Source organism: Cebus imitator, unplaced genomic scaffold (assembly GCF_001604975.1).
Source record: "Cebus imitator isolate Cc_AM_T3 unplaced genomic scaffold, Cebus_imitator-1.0 Scaffold77, whole genome shotgun sequence".
Taxonomy (NCBI): Eukaryota; Metazoa; Chordata; class Mammalia; order Primates; family Cebidae; genus Cebus; species Cebus imitator.
In genome coordinates, this window is record NW_016107392.1 from 4537112 (window position 1) to 4564219 (window position 27108).

The 27108-nt window shown below is 35.3% G+C and overlaps 1 protein-coding gene and 1 non-coding gene across 10 annotated transcripts in view; both read right to left on the minus strand.

The window, feature by feature from the left end:
* Positions 1–27108, minus strand: part of MKLN1 (muskelin 1) — a 417215-nt gene that overhangs the window by 99345 nt on the left and 290762 nt on the right. For 8 of the 9 annotated variants that reach the window (XM_037739986.1, XM_037739984.1, XM_037739988.1 and 5 more), the window contains 4 exons: positions 21206–21348; positions 19450–19538; positions 11079–11188; positions 9056–9248 (listed from right to left, as the gene is read on the minus strand). In XM_037739986.1, the coding sequence (XP_037595914.1) occupies positions 9056–9248; positions 11079–11188; positions 19450–19538; positions 21206–21348 (535 nt within the window). Of the gene's footprint in view, positions 1–9055; positions 9252–11078; positions 11189–19449; positions 19539–21205; positions 21349–27108 lie in introns of all 9 variants that reach the window. The other variant, XM_017532636.2, reaches the window with a different exon arrangement.
* LOC119471882 lies at positions 18682–18822 on the minus strand. Its single transcript, XR_005200982.1, has one exon. It is a non-coding gene; the product is annotated as a U4 spliceosomal RNA (small nuclear RNA).

Consider the following 27108-nt stretch of genomic DNA (forward strand, 5'->3'; position numbering starts at 1 on the left):
TGAAGATCAACTCAATGTAATAAAACGAGAAGGCAAGTAAAGAGAACAAAGGGTGAAAAGAAATGAACAAAGCCTTCAAGAAATATAGGATTATGTGAAAAGACCTAATCTACGCCTGATAGGTGTACCGGAAGATGATGGGGAGAATGAATCCAAGCTGGAAAACATTCTTCAGGATATTATCCAGGAGAACTTCCCCAACCTAGCAAGGCAGGTCAACATTCAAACACAGGAAATACAGAGAATACCACAACGAATACTCCTCTAGAAGAGCAACCCCAAGGCACATAATCATCAAGTTCACCAGGGTTGAAACGAAGGAAAAAATACTAAGGGCAGCCAGAGAGAAAGGTCAGGTCACCCACAAAGGGAAGCACATCAGACTCACAGTGGATCTCCTGGCAGGAGCCCTACCAGCCAGAAGAGAGTGGGAGCCAATATTCAACATCCTTAAAGAAAAGAACTTTCAACCTAGAATTTCATATCCAGCCAAACTAAGCTTCATAAGTGAAGGAGAAACGAAATCCTTTAGGGACAAGCAATTGCTGAGGGATTTTGTCACACCAGACCTGCCCTGCAGGAGCTCCTAAAGGAAGCACTAAACACAGAAAGTAAAAACCAGTACCAGCCACTGCAAAAAAGAACCAAATGGTAAAGACCGATGATGCAATGAAGAAATTACATCAACCAAAGGGCAAAATAACCAACTAGTAATAAAATGGCAGGATCAAATTCACACATAACAATATTAACCTTAAATGTAAATGAGCTAAATGCCCCAATCAAAAGACACAGACTGGTAAATTGGATAAAAAGCCAAGAACCATCAGTGTGCTGTATTCAGGAAACCCATCTCATGTGCAAAGACACATATAGACTCAAAATAAAGGGATAGAAGAAGATTTACCAAGCAAACGGAGAGCAAAAAAAAAGCAGAGGTGACAATCCTAGTCTCTGATAAAACAGACTTTAAACCAACAAAAATCACAAGAGACAAAGAAGGGCATTACATAATGGTAAAAGGATCAATACAACAAGAGCTAATAATCCTAAATATATATGCACCCAATGCAGGAGCACCTAGATACATAAGGCAAGTCCTTACTGACCTACAAAGAGACTTAGACTCTCGCACAATAATAGTGGGAGACTTTAACACTCCACTATCAATATTAGACAGATCAACGAGACAGAAAATCAACAAGGAAATCCAGGACTCAAATGCAGATCTGGATGAAGCGAACTTAATAGACATTTACATAACTCTTAACCCCAAATCCACAGAGTACACATTCTTCTCAGCACAATATCGCACTTCTCTAAAATCGACCACATAACTGGAAGTAAATCATTCCTCAGCAAATGCAAAAGAATAGAAAGCATAACAAACAGTCTCTCAGACCACAGTGCAATCAAATGAGAACTCAGGATTAAGAAACTAACTCAAAACTGCACAATTTCATGGAAAATGAACAACTGGCTCCTGAATGTAGACTGGATAAATAACGAAATGAAGGCAGAAATCAAGATGTTCTTCGAAACCAACAAGAATGAAGACACAACATACCAGAATCTCTGGGACACATTCAAAGCAGTGTTTAGAGGGAAATTCATAGCAATAAATGCCCATATCAGGAGCAAGGAAAGGTTTAAAATCGACATCCTATCATCAAAATTGAAAGAATTAGAGGGGCGAGATCAAAAAAACTCAAAAGCTAGCAGAAGACAAGAAATAACTAAGATCAGAGCAGAACTGAAGGAGATAGAGACACAAAAAACCCTTCAAAAAAATCAATAAATCCAGGAGCTGGTTTTTTTTAAAAGATCAACAAAACAGACCACTAGCCAGACTAATAAAAAAGAAAAGAGAGAATAATCAAATAGATGCAATAAAAAATGATAAAGGAGACATCACCACCGATTCCACAGAAATACAAACTACCATCAGAGATTACTGCAAACAACTCTATGCACACAAACCAGTAAATCTGGAAGAAATGGATAAATTCCTGGACACTTGCACTATTCCAAGACTAAACCAGGAAGAAGTTGAATCCCTGAATAGACCAATAACAAGGACTGAAGTTGAGACAGCAATTAATAGCCTACCAACTAAAAAAAAGCCCAGGTCCAGACAGGTTTATAGACAAATTCTACCAGACTTACAAAGAGGAGCTGGTACCACTCCTTCTGAAACTATTCCAAACAATACAAAAAGAGGGAATCCTCCCCAAATCATTTTATGAGACCAACACCATCCTAATACCAAAACCGGGCAGAGATACAACTAAAAAAGAAAACTTCGGGCCAATATCCATGATAAACATCGAAACAAAAATCTTCAATAAAATACTGGCAAAGAGAATGCAACAGCAAATCAAAAACCTTACTCATCACGATCAAGTAGGCTTCATCTCAGGGATGCAAGCAAGGCTGGTTCAACATAAGCAAGTCTATAAATGTAATCGTTACATAAACAGAACTAAAGACAAAAACCACATGATTATCTCAATAGATGCAGAAAGGGCCTTTGACGAAATTCAACAGCCCTTCATGCTAAAAACCCTCAATAAACTAGGCATCGATGGTACGTATCACAAAATAATAAAAGCTATTTACAACAAACCCACAGCCAATATCATACAGAACGGGCAAAAACTGGAAGCATTCCCCTTGAAATCTGGCACAAGACAAGGATGCCCTCTCTCACCACTCCTATTCAATATAGTTTTGGAAGTTCTAGCCACGGCAATTAGGCAAGAGAACGAAATAAAGGGTATTCAAATAGGAACAGAGGAATCTCAGATGACATAATTGTATATTTAGAAGATCCCATTGCCTCAGCCCAAAATCTCCTGAAACTGATAAGCAACTTCAGCAAAGTCTCAGGATACAAAATCCATGTGCAAAAATCACAAGCATTCCTATACACCAATAACAGACAGACAGCCAAATCAAAAGTGAACTCTCATTCACAATTTCTACAAAGAGAATAAAATACCTAGAAATACAACTAACAAAGGATGTAAAGGACCTCTTCAAGGAGAACTACAAACCACTGCTCAAGGAAATAAGAGAGGACACAAACAGATGGAAAAACATCCCATGCTCATGGTTGGGAAGAATCAACATGGTGAAAATGGTCATACTGCCCAAAGTAATTTATAGATTCAATGCTAACCCCATCAAGCTACCAATGACCTTCTTTACAGAACTGGAAAAAACCACTTTGAACTTCATATGGAACCAAAAGAGAGCCCGCATAGCCAAAACAATCCTAAGCAAAAAGAACAAAGCCGGAGGCATCATGCTATCTGACTTCAAACTATACTACAAGGCCACAGTAATCAAAACAGCATGGTACTGGTACCAAAACAGAGACATACACCAATAGAACAGAACAGAGGCTCCAGAAGCAACACCACACATCTACAATCATCTGATCTTTGATAAACCTCACAAAAACAAGCAATGGGGAAAGGATTCCCTGTTTAATAAATGGTATTGGGAAAACTGGCTAGCCATGTGCAGAAAGCAGAAACTGGACCCCTTCCTGACCCTGACACCTTACACTAAAATTAACTCCAGATGGATTAAAGACTTAAACATAAGACCTACCACCATAAAAACCCTAGAAGAAAACCTAGGAAAAACCATTCAGGACATAGGCGTAGGCAAGGACTTCATGACCAAAGCACCAAAAGCAATGGCAACCAAAGCCAAACAGACAAATGGAATCTAATTAAACTCCAGACCTTCTGTACAGCAAAGGAAACAATCATTAGAGTGAACTGGCAACCAACAGAATGGGAAAAATTTTTGCAATCTACCCATCTGACAAAGGGCTAATATCCAGAATCTACAAAGAACTAAAACAGATTTACAAGAAAAAAACAAACAAACCCATTCAAAAGTGGGCAAAGGATATGAACAGACACTTTACAAAAGAAGACATATATGAGGCCAACAAACATATGAAAAAATGCTCATCACTGGTCATTAGAGAAATGCAAATCAAAACCACATTGAGATACCATCTCACACCACTTAGAATGGTGATCATTAAAAAATCTGGAGACAACAGATGCTGGAGAGGATGTGGAGAAATAGGAACACTTTACACTGTTGGTGGGAGTGTAAATTAGTTCAACCATGGTGGAAGACAGTGTGGCAATTCCTCAAAGATCTAGAAATAGAAATACCATGTGACCCAGCAATTCCATTACTGGGTATATATCCAAATAATTGTAAATTTTTCTATTATAAAGACACATGCACATGTATGTTCACTGCGGCACTGTTTACAATAGCAAAGACCTGGAACCAACCCAAATGTCCATCATCGATAGACTGAATAAAGAAAATGTGGCACATATACACCAGGGAATACTATGCAGCCATAAAAAACGATGAGTTCGTGTCCTTCATAGGGACATGGATGAATCTGGAAACCATCATTCTCAGCAAACTGACACAAGAACAGAAAACCAAACACCGTATGTTATTACGCATAGGCAGGTGTTGAACAATTAGAACACATGGACACAGGGAGAGGAGCATCACACACTGCGGTCAGTGGGGGGAGTAGGAGAGGGACAGCGGGGGTGGGGAGGGATAATGAGGGAAGAAATACCAGATATAGGTGAAGTGGGGATAAAGGCAGCAAACCACCGTGCCATGTATGTACCTATGCAACAATCCTGCACATGTACCCCAGAACCTAAATTACAATTAAAAAAAAAAAAAGCAATTAAGATAATTCAATATACATATGCCTTTATAATGCTTTGCTTTACCATGGTTCACAGATACTGTCTTTACAAATTGAAAAAAATCTACAGATGCCATTTTTCCAAAAGAATTTCTTCATTTTGCATCTGTCTCACATTTCAGTAATTCTTGCAATGTTTCAACCTTTTTCATTATTGTTATAACTATTGTTATAGTGACCTAAGATGAGTGATCTTTGATGTCAATAATGTAGTAACTGTTTTGAGGCACCATGAACCACACCCTTATAAGACAGGGAACTTAATAAATGTGTGTGTTCTGATTACTCCATAAAGCAGCAGTTCCCACATTTCTCTCCCTCTCTGTGGGTCTCCCTATTCCATGAGATGCAACAAGACTGAAATTAAGCCATTTAATAACTTTATCATGGCCTTTAAGTGTTCAACACACATCTCTCACTTTAAATAAAAAACTAGAAATGATTAAACTTAGGGAGGAAGGCATATCAAAGGCCAAGACAGGCTGAAAGTTGACCTCTTGCACTGAAGTTGACCAAGCTGTAAATGAGAAGGAAAAGTTCTTACAGGAAATTATAAGTGAACCCATGACTGATAAGAAAGCAGAACAGACATTGTTAATATGGAGACAGAGTGGTCTGGATAATCAGTCACAACACTCCCTTAAGCCAAAACCTAATCCAAGCCATGGCCTTAAATCTCTTCAAGTGTATGAAAGCAGAGAGAAATCAGAAAACTGCAAAAGAAAAGTTGGAAGCTAGCAGAGGTTGGTTCACGAAGTTTAAAAAAAGAAGCCATCTCTATAACATAAAAGCACAAAGTGAAGCCACAAGTGCTGATGTATTATAGAAGCTGCAGCAAGTTATTAGTATCTAGAAAATCTAGCTAAGATTATAAAGGCAACTACACTAAACAGATTTTCAATGTAGACAAAACAGTTCAATAGACTTCTATTGGAAGAAGGTGCCATCTAGAACTTTCATAGCTATAGAGAAGTCAATGCCTGGCTTCAAAGCTTCAAAAGATAGTGTGACTCCCTTGTAAGCAGCTAATGCAGCTGGTAACTTTAAGTGGAAGTCAATGTTAATTTACCATTCTGAAAAATCCTAGGGCCCTTAAGAATTAAGCTGAATCTACTCTGCCTGTGCACTACAAGTGGAGTAACAAAGCCTAGATGATAGTACATCTGTGTACAGAATGGTTTAATGAAAATTTTATGCCCCCTGTTGAGACCTACTGCTCAGAAAAATAAAAAGATTTCTTTCAAAATATTACTGCTCACTGACAATGTACCTAGTCAACCAAGAGCTCTGATGGAAAAATACAGGGAGATTAATGTTTTCATGCCTGCTAACACATATTAATTTTGCAGCCTATGGATCAAGGAGTCATTTAGACTTTCAAGAAAATTGTAAGGCTATAGTTGCTATAGATAGTGTTTCCTCTGATGGATCTGGGCAAAGTAAATTTAAAACCTTTGGAAAGGATTCACCATTCTAGATGCCATTAAGAACATTCGTGATTCTTGGGAAGAGATCAAAACATCAACATTAACAAGAGTTGGGAAGAAGTTGATTCCAACCCTCATGGATGATGTGGAGGGTTAAAGACTTCAGAAGTAGTAGTAACTGCAGGTATGGTAGACATAGCAAGAGAACTAGAATTAGAAGTAGAGCCTGAAGCTGTGACTGAACTACTACAATCTCATGATAAAACTTGAATGGATGAGAAATTGCTTCTCATGTGAAAGGAAGAGCCCACTGATGCATCAAACTTCATTGTCTTATTTTAAGAAACTGCCACAATCACACCAACCTTCAGCAATCACCATCCTTATCAGCCAGCAGCCATCAACACTAGGGCAAGACCCTTCACTAGCAAACAGATTATAACTCACTGAAGCCTCAGATAGTAAAGCATTTTAAAGTTAAGGTATGTCCATTTTTTAAAAAAGAAATAATGTTATTGTACCTTAACAGACTACAGTAGACTAGAGAAGTAACTTTTATACGCACAGGGAAAGCAAAAAAAATTGTGTAACTTGCTTTACTGTGTCATTCACTTCATTGAAGTGGTCTGGAACCAAACCTGCAACATCTCCAAGATATGCCTACAACCCTACACAATCCAATAGAGGAGAGTGGAGAGATTTTTTTTAAAACGAGATAATAGAAAAAGAAAGGAGCATTTCGAGAAAGACAGAGGGACAAAGGTAGAGATTTCAAGTTGAAACTTTACGACGACCTTATTAAACTTTATCCTTCCCTTATCTCACAAAAGAAAATTTTTCTTTCTATAGCAAATAAAATAAGCTCAGCAAAGGAAGGTTTTTAGTACAATCTCTACACGTTTGAGTACAACTTTCCTGTCCCTAGGTGATTACTTTTGCCCATTATCGCTGGATCTTGCAATGTCAAAGTGGAAGCTGCAATTATTGGTTCCAAAATCACCTCTAATAAAATGAAATGTAAATACAGTGATGTTTCTAGACAAATAAAAAGTCTATTAGAGAAATAAATACAGCCTTACACTTTCTTAAAGTACAGACAATACTTAAAGATCCTATTAAGTAATATACTAAAAATACTAAAAGTAGTTTTTGTATCCTCCATTATAAGAAGCTTGAAGGAGATTCTTTTGATTCCCTCGATCTTCCTATTTAGCAGGAAGGAACTTCTTGTCCTTCTCTGCTATGTTTTTAGCAGAGTAGAAGCCAAAAAACTCTGCACTGTTTACTTCCTTATTTGTCCAACAAATCATCATCAATATGGTCAGAAGCAAACTGAACAACGCTGAAACGAATGTTTATTAACTAACAGGGTTCCAGGCCAGTTTAGGAGAGCCCCTAGTATTAATAGTACAAAAACTATGATGTAGCTGTAAGTTTCAAGAAGCAACTACCAATTTCTCTAAACTTGGTTCCTTTCTAGAGCCAAAGGATAAATTAAGTCTCTGTAGATATCAAAGCTGCACAAGATTTTATCAGCTAATCTTAACCAACTGAGTACATCACTAAAGAGAGGTTTAAAACATAACTGTTTTTAGTGTATTAATTGTATAGAGTTGCCTGTGGCTGTTGTTTCGCTTTCCCTTAATATCAAAGGCCTTAATGATAAATACTTGAAACAAAACAAAAAAGCCCTAAAATTACCTATTCCTCCCTCATCCTATGAAGTTAAAAAAAAAATGCAAATTCACTCCTAGAAATGGCATACGTACATATATACTTTTACTGGTAGCATTTTAAAGGTTTGGTAAGAGATTAGTTACCATATGTGTTTTATTTGTTTATACTCCAAAATAATACTCAATTTCAAACATACCAATCACTTATTTGCAATTATCATCATCAATCAAGTAAGCAATAACACTGTACAAGGTTGAGAAGCAGATATGGCATATTTTAAAAAGTGGAGCTCAAAGCAATTCATTTTAAGTTAACTTTAACTCAAAGAAGGCAGTATGGGTCTGGTTTTAAGTTACCCAATATCTGATAAATATGAGTACCTAAAAATAGATGATGATAACAGTGATAAAATGAAAATAATGAAAGCAAACCACTGAAAAATCTATTATTTCTTATTTCTTCCTATAAAAGATGCACCAAATTCAATTCCTCAAGTTTTATATTGTGCAACTATTCTGTTCTGTCACTATGAAAGTTACTGTGAAGATTAAAAAAAAAAAAAAAGTCATACTATAAGCAACAGAGGCCCTTTTTTATTTTAAATAACAAAACACACCAGATCTTAAATATTCAAATGTTACCCTCCAAAGCTACTACCCTAGGAGATTAATATACATATTCAAATATTCACATTTCCAGATTACAAGTCACACAAGAAAACTGGCAATTATATGGCATTTACACCATAAGGAAGTTGTTTTCAATACATATCTCTTTGTTCATTATATATAATTGTTTAGTGATAACATTTTTAATTATCTAGCCCCCTTCTCAAAGTTACACTGTTAATGAATATTGGCTATCAATATCAAAATAGTATTTCTAATATGATTTAATGCTAGTTAATGTTATCACTTGTAAGTGCATGGTTTCCCAAGATGACAACTTAAATTTATATGTGAGTTCAACTACATTTCATTTTTTTAGTCTCATTACATTATGGATCTATCTTACATGAAAGAAGTCCCTAATCCAAAGAGCTAACAATCTTTAACTGAGTAAAAAAAAAAAAAAAAAGAAAAAAATTAGAGTAATAACTGGCATAAGCCTACATTCTTTTTGAGAAACAGTTTCCTGTATGTACTTGAAATTAACCTAATAACCAATCTAAGTTTCATACCATTTACAGCTTTTTCAATCAACTCTTCGCAAGCATCAAAATCGCCCTTCAACACCAGCTTGTCATGAATATCTGTTAACATGGGATGTTCCAGGGCAATCTTGGTTTTCTTTTGTAGTGACTCAAAAGCTTCTGTATAGTTGTGTTGTCTAAAGTGTTTTAGGCAAAGGCGAATAGCTTCCTGTTCACGGTACTACTAGAACACAAGAGTAAGTATGGAAAGAAGAGATTTGGTTAGAGGATACTGTAGGAAATAATAACAGCAGTAAAAATAACTAATCTACATTGAGCATTTATTAATACTATGTGCCAAGCAGTGTACTAACCTGATTCATTAGGTATCATTATTTGGCTCGTTTAATGAGCAAAACTAAAGCTTGGCCTGTTGCAATAACTTGCCCAAGGTCACAAAGTATGTAGCCAAAAGTGATTATACCAAACCCAATTCCAGAGCCTCAACTCTGAAGAAAAGAAGCCGAATATCTATTTTTTAAACTCCACTAAAGATTGTAAAAATTATAACTCCTATAGCATCTATTAATCCCATTACAATGTAGGTACTGAAGAGTACAAAAAAATTAAATAATCCACATAAATTATATTATGCTTTCTACTTTTGGTTTTTTTTAAAAAAGCTATTACTTGAATGACAAGTATTACCAAGTATACGGGTATTTCAAATTTACAAACAGGTATTATGACTCAAAAATCATCAAAAAGAGACTAAATTTAATCATTTTCTTTGGGGTTTTTGTTTTGTTTTGTTTTGTTTTGTTTTGAGACAGGGTCTTGCTCTGTCTCCCAGGCTGGAGCGCAGTGGCGCAATGTCAGCTCACTGCAACCTCCACCTACCTCTGGGGTTCAAGCAATTCTTCTGCCTCAGCCTCCTGAGTAGCTGAGGTTACAGGCACGCCTTAACACGCCCAGCTTATTTTTGTATTTTTAGTAGACAAGGGGTTTTACCATGTTGGTCGGAATAGTCTAGAACTCCTGACCTCATGATCCACCTGCTGAGGCCTCCCAAAGTGCTGGGATTACAGGCATGAGCCATTGCGCCCAGCCCAATTTAACTGTTTTCTAAACCTGAACTACCTTATCTATTAAGCAGCTATAAATTAGACAACATCTCAATTAACTGGAATCCAAAAGGTAGGCACTTAATTTATTAAAATTTTCCCCTAATAGGATAGATGCCAAAAATACAATCTTATAAAAAGGGTTTTTTAAAAAAATCTCAACTTCAAGAATATGTTCTTGGATTACCTCAAAAATCCTAAGTATACCACTATACAAACAAATAGATGACATGGAAACCTACATGATAATCAAACAACAATGATTTATTTATAAGCATTATTACCCTTTAATAAGGCAAGCAAATAAAGTAATGAGCTTAGGAAGATGTATAAGAATTGAAACACACATCAGTGATTCTATAGCTATTTTTACATGAATAGTTTCTTACTCTTGGCTTCTAAAAAAGATTTATCTACATAACTACTATGTAACAACATATACTATAGTTATATTAAACAGCAATATCTTTTAACCCTGTTGATTACTTTAGGAGTTTAAATCACATCTACATCTTAAATTTTCCATTAGGGTGCAAAACTATCCCACCAAAAACTATGTTTTAAGTATTTATATCAGTACAAGCAGAAAAACAGAATTCAGAGTCAAATGGAAATAATAATATAAAAGCAGACTGTGGAGTCCAATTGCCTGAGTTCATATTGGCTCATACATTTTACAACTGTGTGACCCTAGGCAAACTATTTAATCTCTCTGTGCTTCATTTCTTCATCTATAAACTAATGAGGATAATCACTGTACCTGTCTCATAGAGTGATAATGACTAAATGAGTGACAAGGATTGCTTAAAAGCTGGCAGACTGGAAGTGCTTAATTAAATGTTAGCTTATTATTATTTTAAATATTTTTAATTATTCTCAATGAAGACAAGATTGACACCACTTTCCTTTTATAGGCATTAAAGTCAGTATTTAAAATACAGTCCTACCTTGCTATACCAGTTGAGACAGGGTTGTACTACATCAGGATCATCAATGCCACTAAGTTCAACATACCAGATGCTAAAGTTAAAGCTGGGTCCCCAGGACAAGAGTGGAACTTTAAGAAGAAAAAAACAAAAAGAAGAAGAAAAATATTAACACAGTTCAAATAAAACTTCAGCAAAGTAAAATCACTATTCAACCTTATAAGGATTCATTGAATACATTTTCTGGGCATCTTTTACATAACTAGCATGGTGCTAAGGCTAAAATAGTAAAACGAAACAGATGACCCATGCCAACATAAGATTTCCTTAGTTAATAAAAACACTGTAAGATAAATTCGAAATGTTCCTATGTCTACCCCCAAATAAATGCCACCAGAATTAGATGATTTAACAGGTAAATTTTACCAAACATACAAGCAGCAAAAAATTACTTTAGAATTTAGCCTACACCAGAACACTGAAAGAGACCGAAAGTTCAATTATTTATCAGTGGCATAACCCTAAATCCAGTGAAGAAGAAAAAAGACTTAAGGCCAATCTCAGCTATTAATACATATTTAATCACAAATTAAAGGGTTTTGGAAAAGTTGCAAAAAGTTCAATCGGATTTTCACTGTAATCAAACAGATCTCATTCCAGGAATGGAAAAATGGTGGTTCAAGAAATAATAGAAGCTATATTAATGTAATTTACCACCTTAACAAAATAAATGAAAAAACACATTTGATGATTTTAATATTTTTTTAACTCCTCAATATATAAGCAATATAAGGCAATAGGAAATCTCCTTACCTAGATTTTTTAAAAAGCATCAAAAACCTTAAAAATTAAACCTAATGGAAAAATGCTAAGTATTCCCACTCAAGTCAGAACAAGACAAATAGGTCCAATATCTCTACTATTTGACATCAATTAGAGGTCTCAGGCAGTGCAATAAGAAAAAAACCAAACAAACAAGAAAAGCAGATTGTAATTTAAAAATGACCTATCTAAAAAAATTCAAGAGGGCCGGGAGCAGTAGCTCATGCCTGTAATCCCAGCATTTTGAGAGACCAAGGCAGGAGGATCACTTGAGGCCAGGAATTCAAAACCGGCCTGGCCAATAAAGTGAAACTCCGTCTCTACTAAAAATAGAAAAAATTTGTCAGGGATGGTAGTGCATGCCTGTAATCCCAGCTACTCAGAAGGCTGTGGCAAGAGAATTGCTTGAACCCAGGAGGCAGAGGTTGCAGTGAGCCGCGATCATGCCACTGCACTCTAGCCTGGGCAACAGAATAAGACTGTCTCAAAGGAAAAAAAAAAAAAAAAGAGATTCAGGCCGGGTGTGGTGGCTCACACCTGTAATCCCAGCACTTTGGGAGGCTGAGGTGGGTGGATCACAAGGTCAAGAGATCAAGACCATCTAGGCCAACATGGTGAAACCCTGTCTCTACTAAAAAATACAAAAATTAGCTGAGTGTGGTGGCACGCGCCCATAGTCCCAGCTACTCGGGAGGTTGAGGCAGAATTGCTTGAACCCGGGAGGCAGAGGTTGCAGTGAACAGAGATCGCATCACTGCACTCCATCCTGGTGCGTGGTTGACAGAGTTAGACTCTGTATAAAAAAAAAAAAAAAAAAAAAAGAGATTCAATTGAAAAAAAATTTTTTTTAAGTTTGTAAACAAGGTAAACACACAAAAATCAACTCTTCCTATACCTAAAATAACCAATTAGAAAATATAACTAAAAAAATCCTATTTATAAAGGAAAAAAAAGCTGAAAATGTCTCAGAATAAACAAAATATGCAAAATTTAGAAGAAAATATAAAATTTTAGTGAATAATTGAATAAATGAAAGAACATACTATGTTCGTATATAGGAAAACTCAATGTTGTAAACATGTAGTTTTCTCCAATTAATTATAAATTTTACATCATGTCAATCAAAATCCCAATGGTATATATTCTTTCTGGAGGTCCCATGTAGTCAAAACTATATTTTAAAAATAAAGACACTAGTTATTTTTCAAAATAACTATTTTTCATAACATAATAAACGTTTTTCTAGCCTTTTAATAATACCAACATTGCACTAACAGTACAAAAGCAATGGTAAGTAAAACTATTAGCACCTTGGTACCTAACTAATGGCACCAAAAAGTACTAGTAGTGCTGAGTAAGTACAAATTGCACCGTACTCCTCACCACCAAACACTGGCAGAATTTAAAAAAAGAGAGAGAGAATTGATTTTTACTGAAGGCAGAGAAAAACTTAATTTTATTAAACTCCCATCATTAAGTACATATCTTTCCAATATCCTTTGTGACAAAATGAGAATTCCATGTGAAGCATTTTTTGTGGTGTACCAATGCATAGTGGTTATCTCAAGGAAGGGAATTGTACAATTATTTAAGTTGTGAGTTTAAAAAACAACCTATTTTTCATGAGATGCCATTTTATTCTTGAAAGAAAAACAGATGATAAGCTATGATTATTTAGATTTGCATATTTGCCAAATATTTACATGTCATTTCAAGGAAAACAATTAACGATATTTGCTGTCAAGGATAAAAATCAAGCTTTCAGGAGGAAAATTAGAATTTTGGAAGATAGGTACCCACCACTGTGAGCTTAACTGATTCCCAACACTTAGATTTTTAAAAAATGAAATTGGATGTAATATCAATAAATGTGATTTTTAAATTATATAACAAAGTGTTTCAACATTTGGGAGATCTGTATAATTCAGTGAATCACTTTTTCTAAATGATCAATGAATGTTGCAAAATCACACCTGGGTAAAAGTCCAAGATAGACCAATGAATTTTAATGTAACAATAGATTCACTGATAGAGTTTCACAATCAATAATGCAACTATCTTTAAGAAACTAAGATTTGTACAGTTTTGATGAAGCATCAAAACAGAATATCCACAATAGCTGATACCAGCCTTAATGATTTCCAATATCCGACTGAATAAAGAAGATATATTGGGTCTGATACTTTTTTTGTCATCTATAACAGGGGTCCCAAATCCCCATACCCAAACCTGTAGCAGTCCATGGCTTGTTAGGAATCAGGCTGCACGGCAGGAGGTGAGCGGTGGGTGAAGGAGCATTATCGCCTGAGCTCTGCTTCCTGTCAGATCAGTGTTGGCATTAGATTCTCAAAGGAGCAGAAATGCTACTGTGAACTGCGCATCGAAGGGATCTAGGCTGCACACTCCTTATGAGAATCTAATCCTTGATATCTGAGATGGAAAAGTTTCATCCCAAAACCATCTCTCTGCCACACCCTGCCCCCACTTCGGGGTCCACAGAAAAAACTGCCTTCCACAAAACTGGTCACTGGTGACAAAAAGATTGGGGACTATTGATCTAAAGGAAGCTGTGTGAATAAAAACACAGGCAGTAGCAACCAGCCACGAGCATGTACAAAGGACTCCTGGGATATTTAATATGCCTTTCAGTTTATGTATGTAAACAACACACATTTCAAAAAGTTTTTTTAATAACAAGTATTAAATGATCATTATTGTTTTAGTGTTTATTTATGTAGCAGCATCATTTAAAAGTTTACTAAATCATAAAGTAATAATCATCAAGTAGTATAAGAGTCAAACAAACTAAAATATGATTCTAAACTCAAAAAGCACCAAGAATATAGTCTATATGTGTAACCAGACATAAAATATTAGAGATTTCCAGGTCCAAGTCTCACTAAGAATTTATTTATTGGTCCTGGTACAGTGGCTTGTGTCTGTAATCCCAACACTTTGGGAATCTGAAGCAAGATAATCACTTGAGCCCAGGAATTCAAGACGAGCCTGGCAACACAGTGAGACCCTATCTCTACAAAAAAATTAAAAATTAGCTGGACATGATAGTATGTGCCTATAGTCTGGCTAATTGGGAGGCTAGACAGAAGGATCACTTGAGTCCAGGAGTTCAATGTTACAGTGAGTTTGATCGGACTACTAAATTCTAGCCTGAGAGAGAGAGTAAGACCCTGTCTCTTAAAAAACAAAACAAAAACCTTTTAAACATTTGCAGTGAAATTTATTTTGCTACCCAATGGTCCAATAAAAATATTTCTAGAATAAAACTGGTTACAATTTTTAATACCTTTAAAGAATTCCTGTAGAGGAAGGAGGTAAATTATGAAGTCATCTCACCAAAGGGCATCATATATTACAGATGAATAAACAATATAATTAATTTTCAACAGACTAAAAGGGTATGTAAAAAATGAGCAGAATTATCTACACTCACTTCAAATTCCAATGATTTCTGGTAGCATTAACAACACTAATAATGCATATTAGACATACTATATAGAAGAAATCTAAAAGTGAGTTAAAGCCCCCAGGCATATGTTCTTTGTTCCCTGATAAAAGATGGCTCCCTCCTCAAATAAAAGAATTAGAAGCTCCTAATACATATCCCAAGGCTAGCAGTTTGTATTCTAGGATTCCACCACCAGTTTTCTCCACAAGACAATCAGACATGAAAATAATCAACATCCCTATGTGTCATCTCTTTCCTAAAATGGCCAGCCTGGACAAGACAGCAATACTCAGTTTCTACAAAAAATTGTTTTTAAAATTAGCCAGATGTGGTGATGTGAATTGTACTCCTAGCTACTATGGAGGCTGAGGCACGAAGATAATCTTTGCCCAGGAACTGGAGGTTGCAGTGAGCTATGACTGTGCCACCTGAGCAACTGAGCAAGACCTTGATTCTTTAAAAAAAAAAAAAAAAAAAAAAAGGTTCTGAGAGATCCTAAAAATTCAAGATTATTCTGAAAGACTACATCTACTATTCTACTACAGATTTAATGACATTAAGTATACTTAGCACAGTAACTGGCACATACTAAGTGTTCAATAAATGTTAACTGTTATTATCTATTATTACTATATTAATTTTCCTCTTAATAGTATACTTTAAAATGTCACTTTCCCACATGCTCTCCTAAAGGGCTCCCTGGACTTAATACCCAGGCTTCATGCTCAGAATGCACACTGCATCCAGCCAGAGCTAAAGCTGCTCTCTGAAGTCCCCACAATCTCCAGGCTGCAGCTAACTCCTTTACAAAAATCCACATCTCTCCATTTACCAAAAACAAAGACCTCTCCTGAATCTTTCCAAGACCCTGTTACCTCCTTTTGCCCTCACCTACCCCTACTGATTTCCTCATACAGCCTTATTGTGGCTATGAATCAGAACGTAAACCCTTTGAGCCATCTGTAACCAATACCCTCATCCCATTCTACTTTATGTTTACTTTCCTCTGATCTGGTCTCCTGCTGAGGTTTCCCTTCCCAAACCTTTAACTTGCCCTCTGGAATCCAGTCTCCCAATTAATAACTCACCTCTGTAACGAAATTTTCCTTTTACCTCTACGTGTTACCTAAAACCAAGTTTCTTTCTAAAGCCAACTCTCCTTCTACACTAAGTCCCATCAAAGTCCCTAAAACACTACATGTAAGAAGGCATGTAAACACAAGCTTTATAAACATAAGTATAAAAATGTAAAAAACAGATAACCAAAATGAAATAATTTCTTCCATAAATGTACTCCTAAATTAAAACCACAGGTCCGCAAACTAGAACAGAACTCAGGAAAATATCCAACATAGCATTAACATCCTCATTTTACACAAAAGGTAACTTAAGAAAGGAAAGTAAAATTTACCTGAAGGAAGGCAGTCCAATGATATCAGTTCAGCTTTGCTGGTACTCTGAATTATCCACAACAGATCTTAAAACTTAACCCCTGCCACACAGTAGAAATGTGGGCTATTTTCCTTGTTAACAATTTATGACCAAACTTACTACAATTTGCATTAAGCAAAACTTAATGAATAAGATATATTCATTTTAAATGAAAATTATTATAGTTACATGTCAATAAACAATTTGGAGATTATCTGCCATTGTGTTAGCCTTGCTTCTGTTCCTCTCCATTACTATGAATTGAAGGCTGACTAAATTTAGAAACTGTGACATTTATGCATTAACTTGATTTTTAAATAAAGCAAGATCTATCAAACATGTCACGATAGGACACAGATGTGAAGTACTCAAAGACTTTTTTTTTTCTTTTAAGACAAATTCTAACAATTTACCCCAACCAAATAAACATCTCTGCTAAATTACCACTAAAAGAAAGCAATACATCATTCAAGTCCTTTACTGGAATAACTTTTGAAGAAAATATGACAAACTAAAAATACTGATCTAATATATGTCCTTTTAGTTCCATTATTTTCCTTGTATTACTTAAAAAAAAAAAAGTTCTTAAGAGAATGCTGGGAAGGTTTGGAAAGCAAACGCACTGCTGACTGGTATTAACATCTTTTAAGAGAAAAGTAAGACATGCTTAGTCATCTAAATATTAATATCCTAGATAGAAAATGAGCTAACAAGTGTCTACTATTATTTAGAAAACTCCAACTGAAATTTTCCCTAAATACCATAAAACTAAACCTAGGTCAAGTAAAAGACATCATTATACCCTATAATTAAAAGGCTGATGGGAGAAATTGGTGGCTGTTGGTAAAAGGGTAAAAAGTTTCAGTTAAACAGGAAGAATAAGTTCTGGAGATCTACTGTACAGCACGGTGACTATAGTAATAATAACTAAAAATTGCTCAGAGAGTGGATCTTAAATGTTCTCATCACAAAAATATAGCAAGTATGTGAGGTGAGGGGTATGTTAATTAGCTTTATTTAATAATTTCACCATGTACTCATATGTCAAAACATCATGTTGTAAACCATAAATATATATAATTATATGTCTATTATACCTTAATAAAGCTGGGGAAAATTTTTAAGTGCACATATCCACATACTCGAAAAAAAAAAAAAAGGTTTTTAGGAACTGCTAAGTCTAAGTATTGATGAAAACAGTACTCAGCACAAAAGAAGAAATAACTGAAAGTTAAATTTATTTTTAAAATTTGCTTGCTCATAAATTCTTATAAGAAAACAGAATATAGGTTTTTATTTAAACTATTTATTATAACAACAGAAATTATAATCACTACAAAACAAAGTGACATATTGGAATCCAATTGTTCCAAAAACAGTTTCTATATATACGCAGTCCTTCTTAAGACCTCAAATATTCTTTTGCCCAACGAACTATTTGAGTCCCACTGTTTAGTTGCAACTCTTGATAGATTGGCAAACAATGACTATGTTTGTTCAAAAAGAGTAATTATTCTCCCAAATCAAAATATGAAATCTTGCTTTTATTATTATTCTTTAAGGTATCTAACTCACTTTAATTCCTACTTTAATATATTTTGAAAAGTATGCACCATAGTTATAAATTATAAAATTTAAGTCTTCAACTTTCCTACCTTCTAAATAATAAATCCTTTTTTTTTGGTTTTGTTTTATTTTGTTTTTTTTTATAGAGATGAGGTGTCACCATGTTGGCCAGGCTGGTCTCGAACTCCTGACCTCAGGTGATCTACCCATCTCAGCCTCCCAAAGTGCTGGGATTACAGGCGTGAGCCACAGCGCCTGGCCAATAAATCCTAAAGGAAATGAAATCACGTGAAAAATATGACTTTTGAGAATGCATTATACTTTTTTTTTTTAAATCAGTCTCTATAGAGACTGTCAAAAATTGCCAATGCCAACTATATTGCAAGTCGTCACGGAGGGGTATTGGGAAAAGTTTTCAATTAGCAATAATTGCACCTCGGATAAACCTCATTGGCTACGATACTGCCACCGTGCAAAGCTGCATTATACTTTCTTAAGCTAAAATACTTGCTAAATAAATACATGCCTTAAGGTATGATTTTTGAAACAGTGATTTGCAACCTATTGATGGGTCATGCAATCAATTTAATGGGTTTGACCAGCAAAAAAAAAAAAAAGAAATACAAAAGAACATAACAGATTATAACCATCATATACTACCTTAAGGATTTCATCAGTATTTGGTTTTAGAATATTATTGTTTTAGCGTAAGTGATAAACTTTCCATAAAATTAAGGCAATCAAATCACTAGATCCCATAAAAATCTAAGAAAACTTTCAAATGGGAAAACATTTGGAAAAGATTTCCACTTGAAATAACTGCCACTTCGTAATGGATTTATATAAAGCAGAAGTCAGCGCACTTCTGTAAAAGGCCAAAGAGTAAATTTAGGGGGCTCTATGGGCTATGTGGTCTCTTGTAATTCAAGTCTACTCCTGCAGCACAAAAGGAGACACAGACATTATGTAAACAAACCAGTGCTGCAATGTTCCCATAAAATTTTATTTAAAAAACAAGAGGCCTGCAGGATTTGGTCTATGGGCTATACAGTTTGCTGAATGATGATATCAAGAATTTGTTTCTATTCCAGAATGCTAAAACCTTACCTATTTTAATGAATCGACAAGGAAACATCTGTTCATCGATTTTATGCTTCAAGGTGAATGTTTCTTTGTTATAATCATTCTTTAAGCCACTGTGGGAAAAAAATAAGGCTATTAAATCTGACTTCATAATTTAGAAAATGCACTAGAACACAAATTAATGTCATACTTTGTTTTAAGTTTAATCCAATACTCAAAATATATGACCAAGACAATATAAATGAGTAGTTGAACACAGGCATATAGGTCAAAACTGGTACATTCAAATCAACAGTTTTATTAATGGATTCTCTCAATTATATGAGGATTAATAAAAAATGTTCAGTATTATAAAGAATGTAGCTACAGTGTACGGAAATGTGTGACAGGGCCTAGTGCTCTGAATGGATAACTGAATATAGCATAAAATTTTCAAATGGTAAGAAGGAAATTCAAAACCAATTCACACTCAAATCTGACAACTTAAACAAAATCAACTATTAGAATTTGCCAAAGCATTTCGTTATTTAATTCCGACTGAGATGTCAATGTTTCCTTTATAGTTGAAAAATTTTCAAAGCCAAGCTTACTCTGTTGGTTTAATAGCATCTGCTTTATACTGAATAAAAATAAACTCATATCACCCCTCTATTTAAACAACTAGGACTGACACAAGGATCTATGAGAAAGTCACTTACCATCAGGTTGCTTTTTATTTCCTGAAATACTTTCGTGACTTATATCAAATACGGTATGGAATATTTGCTTATATAAAATATTATGTTAACGGGCCATACCATGTTACAAATATAAATATGTGTGTGTGTGTGTGTGTGTGTGTGTGTGTGTGTGTGTGTGTGTATTTTTTTAGACAAAGTCTCCTTGTGTCACCCAGGCTGGAGTGCAGCAGCACAATCTCGGCTTACCACAACCTCCACCTCCAGGTTCAAGTGATTCTCCTGCCTCAGCCACCCACCTCAGCCTCCCAAGTAGCTGGGACTACAGGCGCCCCCCACCATGTCCAGCTAATTTTTGTATTCTTAGTAGACACAGGGTTTCCCTACATTGGTCAGGCTGGTCTTGAACTCCTGACCTTGTGATCCACCTGCCTTGGCCTCCCAAAGTGCTGGGATTACAGGCATGAGCCACTGCACCCAGCCATCACAAATATATTCTGAATCTCCATGGTTTCATTTATCCATTCCATTAGCTATCTGATCTTTCATTTGCTGCGTGGCAAATTAACATCTTCATTCCCGGTGGTCTAATATTATTAAAACTCAAATTTACTGAGCTCCTTCCCAGTGACAGGCACTGTGCTTGGTGTAGTCATGCGTCTTTCAATTTATGAAAGATTTCTCTTTTTAGTCTCCAACTTATAGTAAACCACTACAATACTGCTTCTGGAACAGGGCAATTAATCTTAGTGTTTTGGATAAAGCCTGTATTTTTTTTATAGCAAAGATTGTAACAAAAAATTTTATTAAAGCTGAAAATATTTATGAAGTCATTAACAGCTCAAAAAGGAGGAAACAAAAAAAAAGTTAATTTTCTTTGGTAAAAATCTTAACTTGGGTCTGGTCTGGTGTTTTAAAAAAAAAAAAAAAGGGAAAGCTAACTCAAGCCACAGTATTAAACTAAGGCATTAGGAATAGAACGGAAGGAATACTCATTTCTCCTCTGAAAGAAAAACCAAACCATGCAGATTAGCTACAAAGAGACTAAACTAAGGCTACGTTTTGTTTAGAAGACAACTTTCTTACCCATAACCATAACTCACCTGGACAACAGCTCTGTCATATTTTCTTCATTCATTCCACCAAAGACTTTAAATTTTTTCAAATTGCAAACATGAGTTTTCTCATATTTTCCAAATGTGATATTCTGAACTATAGCAGGCCTTTCCAGCTTTAGAATCAAGTACTAAAAAAAAGAAACAACCAAATTATATCCTCTTCTGTTTAAAACAAATTTAAACAATTTAAAAACTATTGCCAGTTAACAGAAGGCTGTATAAGGTCCATCTTTGTCCATCCTTTACTAGATTTAAAAAAAAAAAAAAAAGCTATATAATAGTACATAACAGCCTTATAAAGATTATCCCACCATAACCACTTTCACTCCAGTACATCCCAGAAACTACATTATCCCCAACACTGTAGGTGAAGGGGGAAAAAAAAAACTAGTGAGATAAATTCTAATCAAGGAATGGTATTCAATAAAAGATATAACCAGACTATGCAAAACCAAATAAAACAAGATTACAATATAAAAATAACAATTACATATTCCTATGGACTCTACTTCAATAACTAAATCAGTGCTTGAAACCAGCTCTAAAATGTTTAGATCTAGAAGCAAACAAAGATTTACTAATCAACCCTGCCAAGTTTATGAATTTAAAACCCCAATCTACTCTAGATATGTCTAATGTAACTTGTTTCCCTACCACATATTAGATAAAATGGATCAGTTATATAGAGAACAATTTATATTATGCAGACTGTTCTCGATTATAAAAATTAAGTAAATTACCACTGCTTGAACACATGCTGGAAAAGCTATTCAGAAAAACAACTCAGATGTTTTGTTGGAGAGACGTCATACTTCATGTTAATGGATGATAAAGATGGTAAGAAAAAACCTGCTGGTCCTGCCTCTTATCACACACAAAAATTAATTCAAGATAGATCAAAACTGATCCAACACCAATCTTTTAAGATTGAAGACGACCTGGCCAGGCGCAGTGGCTCACATCTGCAATCCCAGCACTTTGGGAAGCCGAGGCGGGCAGATCACCGAGGTCAGAAGTTTGAGACCAACCGGGCCAACATGGTGAAATCCCATCTCTACTAAAAATACAAAAATTAGCCGAGTGTGTTGGTGGGCACCTGTAATCCCAGCTACTCAGAAGGCTGAGGCAGGAGAATTGCTTGAACCCCAAAGGCAGAGGTTACAGTGAGCAAGATTGCGCCACTAACCTCCAGCTTGGGTGACAGAGCAAGACTGTCTCGGGGGGAAAAAAGGATTGAAGATCTAAATGTAAGAGCTAAAACTTTAAATAACTCAGACAAAAAATTAGGGCAAATCTTCATTACTTTAGATTTGGCAATGGATTCTTAGATATGATAGCAAAAGTACAAATAAAATAAAATAAAATTGGATTTCGTCAAAACTAAAACTTTAGTATCAAAGGACACCATCAAGAAAGTGAAAAAAATAGAATGGGAGAAAATATTTGCAAATCATTTATCTGTTAAAAGTCTGGTATCTGGAATACATATATACATATATATATGTATATATTTAAACATATATATATATGTTTATATATATACATATATATATGTATATATTTTTTTTAAACCCTTACCAATTTAACAACAAAATGACAAACAATCCAATTTAAAAACAGACAAAGGACCTGAATAGACCTTTCTCCAAAGAAAGTAAACAAATGGCCAAGAGACACATGAAAAGATGATTAACATTAAAAGTCACAAGGAAAATGTAAACAAAACCACAAAATACTGCATCACATTCACTAGCATGGCAATAATAATAATAATTTAAAAATGCAAAACAAGTGTTGACAAAGAAGTAAGGCAACTGGAACTGTCATGCATTGCTGGCAGGAATGTAAAATGGTACACATACTGTTGGAAATCATTTGGCAGTGCCTCAAAAAGTTAACCATAGAATTACTACATGACCAAGAACTTCTGCTCCTAGGTATAAACCCAGACGAAGTGACAAAAAGGTATTCGCACAAACAGTTGTACATGAATGTTCACAGAAGTACTATTCACAATAGCCAAAAGGTGGAAGCAACCCAAATGTCCGTCAACTGATGAATGGCCAAACTACAGTATTTCCATGCAATGTAGTATTCCGCCATAAGAAGGAATGCATACCCAAACACACTACAACCTGGATTAACCTCAAAAACATATTAACTGAAAGTAGTCAGATATAAAAGGTATCTGACTCACCCAGAACAAGTAAATGCATAGAGGTATGAAGCAGATTAGTGGTTGTCAAAAGCTGGGTTGAGATCGAAAAGGAGATACTCCTTACTAGGTATGAAGTTTCTTTGTGGATGATGAAAATATTTTGGAACTAGATGGAGGTGATAGTTGCTCAATTCTGTAAATGCACTAAATGTCATCGAATTATACACTTTAAAATAGCTGACTTTATATTATGTGTGAATTTTACCTCAGTAAAAAAAGAATTAAGCTGGTGGTGATAAGAACGGCAATGATAATAATGCTAATATTTTGTGAGCACTAACTTCTCATTTGGCACATTGCTCAGACTTATACATGCATTACACTACTTACTCTCTATCCTAATTTTACAGATGAAGAAATATAATTACACAGCTAATACATGACAGAGTTTGAGATAAAAAAAAAAAAAATCCGTCATCTGCCTCTGGCTTGCACTGTTGGCTGGCTGACCCAACTTCCATTCCTAGCCCGGTTCTTCCTAGCCACCTTCCAGGCACGGGTGGACATATGACAGAGGTCAATGAGATGCAAGCGGAAGTTTGTAATGGGTTAAGTTTTGCTTTCTGAAACAAATGCTACCTCTTCTTCTGCCTCTGTTATATGAACCCTTACAACTGCAACAATCACTGTGCAACCATGAAATGACCAAGAGAATCTCAAAGACAACAATCAAATTGTTGTCTTAAAGACAACAACTGAGTGAGCCACTCAACTCTCATCAGCAGCCTCCTATTTCCAGTTTTATTTTTTCATTCACAGCCACTTTAATCTGTATAAATTCCAGATATATTAGATGTACATATTTCACTAAGTTTCTCCACAAGATACAGACTTAAAAAATATTCATGATACTGTTATATACCAGAAAAAAAAATAACAGTAGCTCCTTAATATAATGACATCAAAAATCCTGTCAGTGTTCACAAATCCACAACTGTCTAATAAAAAAAAAAGATTTTTCTAGTTTCAAGTCCAAATAAAGTTCATGAATTATGATTATTTAGTATATCTCTTAAGTTTTAATTCATTGGTGTCTCTCAACTGCATTTTCCCCCTTTAAATTTTTTGCTGAAGAAACTGGGTTGTCCTTAAAACTTGCCCATAGTCTGGATTTTGCGGACTATACTCCAGTCCCAATGTTTATTTTCTGTAAATTAGAAACTCAATCTTCTCTAGTTTTCTTATGTAGGAAACAAAAACCAAAAAACCTATTTGTTTAATCCACTGTAATAGAAACTTCTGTTAGTTGGAGCTAAAAGCATTTCTACTGATTCACTGACTAGCTGACCCAAGTTTTAACCACTACTTTACAAAGACTGTTTACATTTATATACCATTTACACTCTAAGTAGCTATTAAAACTTCCTTATTACAGACACTGTCATAGGAAAATTGAAATTGATAATCTTTTGTCATTAACCTTTTTTATCCCTATCAAATTAATAGGTGTAGTAATGTGTCTTTTGGTAATTCAAAGTTTCTTTAAGAATACAACTGCATATCGAACAGACGATGTAGGGAGATACTCACATTCTTTATCTTTGCATATTGAATGGATGATATAGATAGATATTCACATCTTTCTTTCTTATTAACTCATACTCCATCCCACTGCCATATCACCCTTTCTCTCGCTCTTCAGTCAACCTTAAGTCTTAGATATCACCTTTCCCTGACAATTAGTTAGGTATAGCCTTGTAACTATAATAGTAAAAATGGGCCTTTATATAAATTGTAATACACAATCCATTATCCCATATACTAAACCCCTAAAACCAATGGAAAGCATCTGTTTGTACATTCATAGCAGTATTAATAACAAAATATTAACAGAATTCTTGTTATTAAAAATAAAAATCTAGAATATCTAATCTAAAGTAAAACACAATGGTCTGACTGAAGAACATTTTAGGTAAATTTTAAAATGTTTTAATCACATTTTAACTTAATGAAGTTTTTCAACTTCCATTTTTTCCAACTCTTCCTTTTTATTTTATTTTTTAAAAAAAGACAGTATCTCACTCTGTTGCCAAGGCTGGAGTGCAGTGGCGAGATAGGGTGTATTAGTTTCCTTGGGTTTCCACACCAAATTATAACAAATTGATGGCTTAAAACAAGAGAAATTTATTTTCTCATAGTTTTGGAGGCCAGAAGTCTGAAATCACAGTGTCAGCAGTACCATGCTCCCTTCCAAGGATCTCAGAAAGGATCCTTCTTTGCCTCTTCTGTATTTGGTGGCTCTTGATTTTTTTTAGCTTGTGACAGCCTAACTCTGCCACCCATCTTCACATAGCTTTCTTCCCTGTGTTTGTCTTTTCTGTGTCTAGTAAGGATACTCATCACAGGATTCAGAGGCCATCCTAATCAAAGATGCTCTCACCTTGAGATCCCTACCTTAATTACATTTACTAACACTTTATTCCAAATAAAGTCACATTCTGAGATGTCACATATCTTGGTAGGGGTGGGGGTTGGGGGAGAGACCATTCAATCTACTACACAGAGCCAGCCAGGCCAAAATAAAAAAAAAGCAGTGAATGCTTATAAAATTAGTTCTAGGTACTGCTGTTAAAATGCTAGTGTGGTTGCAGCCTAGGAGACAGGGCAGAAAATGGTATATGTTGAGAATGAAGAGGCAGGCATTCAGTCACCAGATTATGCAGTTTGTGCAATTACATGGAGTTTGAACTATAAATGCAATAGGATCTATTAAGCACAACAAAAAGCTATGATCTGATTAACATTACACACACATATGCATACAATGTGCATTACAGAGAGTGGATTAAAAGAACTGGCAGACCAGTTAGGATGCTGTTATAATAAACTCAGGAAAGAGATGAGATTAAGGAGACTTGGACTACAATAGTGTGGAGATGGACAAGAACAGACAGTTTTGACACAAATACTAGAGAAATAATTGATGGGATTTGGTGATAGATCCAATGCAGGGAGGAAAGAGGGGGGCATCAACAGTTTCTCACTTGAGTAACAGGGTAACTGGTAATATTATTTAATGGAAAGAACTGGCAAAGAAAAAATGAAACTAGAAAAGTCCAGATTTTATATCTATGTATATCTGAGGTTATATAATAAATCACTCCAGTATCTTAAAACAACAGTGATTTATGATTTCTCATGATTCTGTGGGTTGGCTACACAGCTTTTCCATTGGTAGCTCCTGGATTCATTTATGTAGTTGCATTCAGCTGGTGGACTGGCTAGGGAACTGGGCTTAACCGGAGTGGGGAATGGGGAGGCTGGGCTTAACTGGGATTGGGATTTGAACCACAAAGAAGCTAGATAGGCTTTCTTCAAGCAGTTATCTCTACATTCCTATACGCCTTGCTTAGAAATTGCAATATCACTTCCTTAGACTTTTGTGTTGGTCACAGAAAACCCCAAGACCAACCAAGATTCATAAGGTAGAAGAAGCTGAACCTTCTGCTGGAAGGAGCTGTAATTTGTGACCATATTAAGAAATCTGGACTCTGTTTTAGGACAAGTAGAGAAACGTAAAAAGGTTTAAAGGTGGGCCAGGTGTGGTAGCTCAGGCCTGTAATCTCAGCACTTTGGGAGGCCAAGGTGAGCAGGTCATGAGGTAAGGAGTTTGAGACCAGCCTGGCCAAAAAAGTGAAATTCCATCTCTACTAAAAATACAAAAAATTAG